This window comes from Phocoena sinus, chromosome 1 (genome assembly GCF_008692025.1).
Source record: "Phocoena sinus isolate mPhoSin1 chromosome 1, mPhoSin1.pri, whole genome shotgun sequence".
Classification (NCBI taxonomy): Eukaryota; Metazoa; Chordata; class Mammalia; order Artiodactyla; family Phocoenidae; genus Phocoena; species Phocoena sinus.
Genome location: NC_045763.1, coordinates 174,255,434 through 174,259,824, shown reverse-complemented (window position 1 = coordinate 174,259,824; position 4,391 = coordinate 174,255,434). Strand labels below are relative to the sequence as shown.

At 37.1% G+C, this 4,391-nt stretch overlaps 1 protein-coding gene across 1 annotated transcript; it reads left to right on the top strand.

The window, feature by feature from the left end:
• The first annotated feature begins 952 nt into the window (after positions 1 to 952).
• On the top strand, positions 953 to 2,007 carry LOC116739905 (S-adenosylmethionine decarboxylase proenzyme-like). The gene is given in 3 exon segments (XM_032604795.1): positions 953 to 1,075; positions 1,136 to 1,772; positions 1,775 to 2,007. Coding segments are annotated over 3 exon segments (993 nt in total).
• Positions 2,008 to 4,391: the final 2,384 nt, after the last annotated feature.

The following is a 4,391-nucleotide window of genomic DNA, read 5'->3' as shown; positions in this document are numbered from 1 at the left end:
AAAGAAAAATATATATGACAGGGAGTTTTGCAAAAAAATATATTTTGCCAGAAAATAAATCAAAATGAAATATACAAAGTGCTGTATCTGTGAAAAAAATATAACAAGTTAGGGGAACTTGAGGTGAAGGAGTGTGGTCGGCGGTATATTTGACTACAACACTAAAATATGCCATTAATTCAGTATGATTTTAGGAAAAAAATCAACTCTCACAATTATTTGAGAGTAAAAATTCAACCAGTCAACCTATTATGTTCATCCAGCAAGAAAACTTGTTTGTAAATGTTTGTCTTTAGAATACAGTCTTATAATTCATTTTCTGAATGCACTTATTTTAGCACATAAATAGGGTAGTCAAGTGAGACTTGACTGAAGTGTGTTTGTGAAGTGTGTTTGGGTAAACAAAAGATTTATGTGATAAGCTAAATTCTAACCTACATAGTTACATATTTTTCCTTGATGAATACAATTGATGATGGGTTAAATAATTTATTAGGAAGGTGTATTAACAGTGAGGCACTTAGAAATAGAGAAGTTATATGACTTTAGGTTATAAAGATAAACTAAGAATAGAGAAAGGTTGTGCTTTCTAAAGTTTATGATTATTTTGTAAAATGGACACGTTAGGCTCCCACAGTATGGCCGGCGACATTAGCTAACGCTCGCTCTGCTCTCTCTAACGGAGAAACAGCGGACTGCAAGAGACTGAGCTGTATCTGCCTCTACTTCCAAGAGACTCACCTTCAACTTTAGCTCACGGAAAAAAAAAAAAGCTGGGAAAATTTTATTAACCCTTTTTAAAAAAAAAGTTAATGTAAAATTATAGCAAAAAAAGAACCTGAACTTTAGTAACACAGCTGGAACAATCCGCAGCAGCGGCGGCAGTGGCGGGAGAAGAGATTTAATTTAGTTGATTTTCTGTGGTTCTTGGTTGTTAGCTAATCTCATGGTGATGGAAGCTGCACATTTTTTTGAAGGGACCGAGAAACTGCTGGAGGTTTGGTTCTCCAGGCAGCAACCTGACGCAAACCAAGGATCTGGGGATCTTCGCACCATCCCAAGATCCAAGTGGGACATACTTTTGGGACATACAAAAGTATGGGACATACTTTTGGGACATACAAAAGTATGGGACATACTTTTGAAGGATGTGCAATGTTCAATCATACGTGTGACAAAAGCTGACAAGCAGGAAGCTTGTGTACTCAGTGAGAGTAGCATGTTTGTCTCCAAGAGACGTTTCATTTTGAAAACATGTGGTACCACCCTCTTGCTGAAAGCACTGGTTCCCCTGTTGAAACTTGCTAGGGATTACAGTGGGTTTGACTCAACTCAAAGCTTCTTTTATTCTCCTAAGAATTTCATGGAGCCACCTCACCAAGGGTACCCACACCGGAATTTCCAGGAAGAAATAGAGTTTCTTAATGCAATTTTCCCAAATGGAGCAGCATATACTATGGGACGCATGAATTCTGATTGTTGGTACTTATATACTTTGGATTCCCCAGAGAGTCGGGTAATCAATCAGCCAGATCAAACCCTGGAAATTCTGATGAATGAGCTTGACCCAGCGGTTATGGACCGGTTCTACAGGAAAGATGGTGTTACTGCAAAGGATGTCATTCGTGAGAGTGGAATTCATGACCTGATACCAGTTTCTGTCATTGATGCCACACTGTTCAATCCTTGTGGGTATTCAATGAATGGAACGAAATCGGATGGAACTTATTGGACTATTCACATCACTCCAGAACCAGAATTTTCTTATGTTAGCTTGAAACAAACTTAAGTCAGACCTCCTATGATGACCTGATCAGGAAAGTTGTGGAAGTCTTCAAGCCAGGAATTTGTGACCACTCTGTAAATCAGAGTTCTAAATGTCTCACAGTACTTCCTTCGCCCCAGAAGATTGAAGGTTTTAAACCTCTTGATTGCCAGAGAGCTATGTTCAATGATTACAGTTTTGTTTTCACCAGTTTTGCTAAGAAGCAGCAACAGCAGAGTTGATTAAGAAAAATTAAGAAAAAACACAAAAAGAGAACACACATAGAAGAAGGTGGTGGCTGCTTTTTAGATATTGATAGCAAAGGCCACGCTTTCCATGACCACCACCTTGTAGTTGCAGAAAGCCCTAGATGTGATGATAGTGTAATCATTTTGAATTGTATGCATATTATATCAAGGAGTTGGATATCTTGCATGAATGCTCTCTTCTGTGTTTAGGTATCCCATGCCGTTCTTGCTGTGAAATTGAAGTGCATGTAGAAAAACCTTTTGCTATATGAAACTTTACAACACTTGTGAAAACAATTCAATCTGGTTTATGCACAGCGTAATATTTCTCCAGGTAACATCCAAAATTCCCCACAGACAAGGCTTTCGTCCTCATTAGGTGTTGGCCTCAGCCTAGCCATCTGGGACTGTTCTATTAGATTGCTACCAGGATTTTGCATCTAGTTACCTCCACCTTCTAGAACATATTCTCTACTAATGTTATTGAAACAAATTTCTCCTTCATACAGATGTTTTTCCAGCACCAATCAAAGTTCTTCTTCCACGAGTCGAGTCCTCTAAGAAAATGACTGCAGTTATCCATTTTGTGTATTACTACCTCACTGCTTCCTATACTTGTGTGACTTTAATTGATTCGTTCCTCACCATGGTGTCTCCCTCCCAACCACAGCCCCTCCACAAAGCAATACACTGTTACACTGTGGGTTTACACTAACATTATACCCCAGAGGGGGAAGTGGGGAATGGACCCTGGGCTTAATTTTCTTTTAAGGTCAAGGGAGTCTGGCATTTTTTGTTACCATGAGCTCTTTTGGAATAAGCTGGTGTTGATTAGCAAAGAAGGTGTGGATTGATACGAGGGAATATTGGCTGTATAGAATAGAACTGTATGGAAACTGTATGCCATTCTGTGCCCCCCATTAAATGAGGTTAGTTTCTCATGAGTACCATGCCTTTATTAACTTGCTAAGTGGTAGTATAAAAGAATTATCACTAAATTTGTTAGCAAGGAGATTTAAGATAAAGGTTGTATTGGATTCAACAAGTCAAGCCAGCTCAGATGATTCACCTTTACTTTTACTTTCGTAGCCATTTCCACTGATTTCTATTAAGGATATGCCATAAACTTTGGTTTAAAGCAGAATCGATGTCTTTGCCATCTTGTGACTTAAAAACCTCTGTGACTTTGTGATGCATGTGATAGTGTTCTGACGGCTCCTCTTACTGGTATTTCGTTCACCATGGAGTAGCATCAAGTGATGAATGAGAACTGTTCAGGTTATTCAGACATACTACACAGTGAAGCAGAATGCTATCCATAAAACATAACATACAAAATTCCAAAATGGTCAATGGGAAATGACCAGAAATACAGGCTTAAAAGAGTTGGCATCTTTTAGCTGTATTTGCTAATATGGACATTTATTTAAGCAGCTGAGAAAAGAGCAAAGTTGACTCAATTTTGTATTTCTTCTTGTCCTCAAACAATTTTTGATTCTTTCTGGATTGATGCAGTGATGTTTTTGTATTTATAAATGAAACACTTTTTTTTTTAGTGTTTCTAAACATAAATTCTACTTGGTTTGAAATCAAGTGGTTGGAATACTTCTGACTTGTAAACATGTTGATTCAAAGCTTCATTGAAGAAGATTTCAATCAATGGATCAGTCCGATTGTGTAATTAGCGTGCAGTACCTAATGTTTTGGTGTTATTATAAGGACCAATGCTCAAAGTGGATTTTGTTCTTGAAGTGTTCCAGTAGATTTGATGAACATTTATTGGCTTGAGGTCTGATTCCCCCCTCCCACCGTTAATAGATTTAAGATTTCTATTTAATGTAGAAAAACTGCACAAATTTGTATGGAACAAAGCCTAGAAAAATGAAAACGATAGATTGAATAGTAATCTAAATTAATCTCAGTGTGTATGATAGAGAAGGGAAAATTTTGGTGCCATAATTTCTCTCTTCATGGTGTTGGACTTAAATCAGTTGAAATGTATTTCTGTACCATAATTTAAGCTTCAGTAAAGGTTTGCTTAATTCATTGTCTAGTGACATTCAGAAAGTTTTCTGTTGATGTATTTTTTTAAATTGTATACATGACCAAATACTAAACACTTAAGTTTTTATAATTAATTGAGTAAATCAGTATTTAATGATCATTTTATAAGATTTATGGGAGCTGTCATAAAGATAAGATCTTTAAGATCCTGGGAGAACAGATTTAAACATTTTTTTGCTAGTGGCTTCGCACCTGAAGCTCAAAGGAAATCATCCAGGCTATATACCAGGATACCACAGAGTAGAAAGGGTATAAGTAGTAAGAATAAGAATGCTAGAGTTTGGAGCTAGATAAGTGAAAAGTTTGGAGGTGGA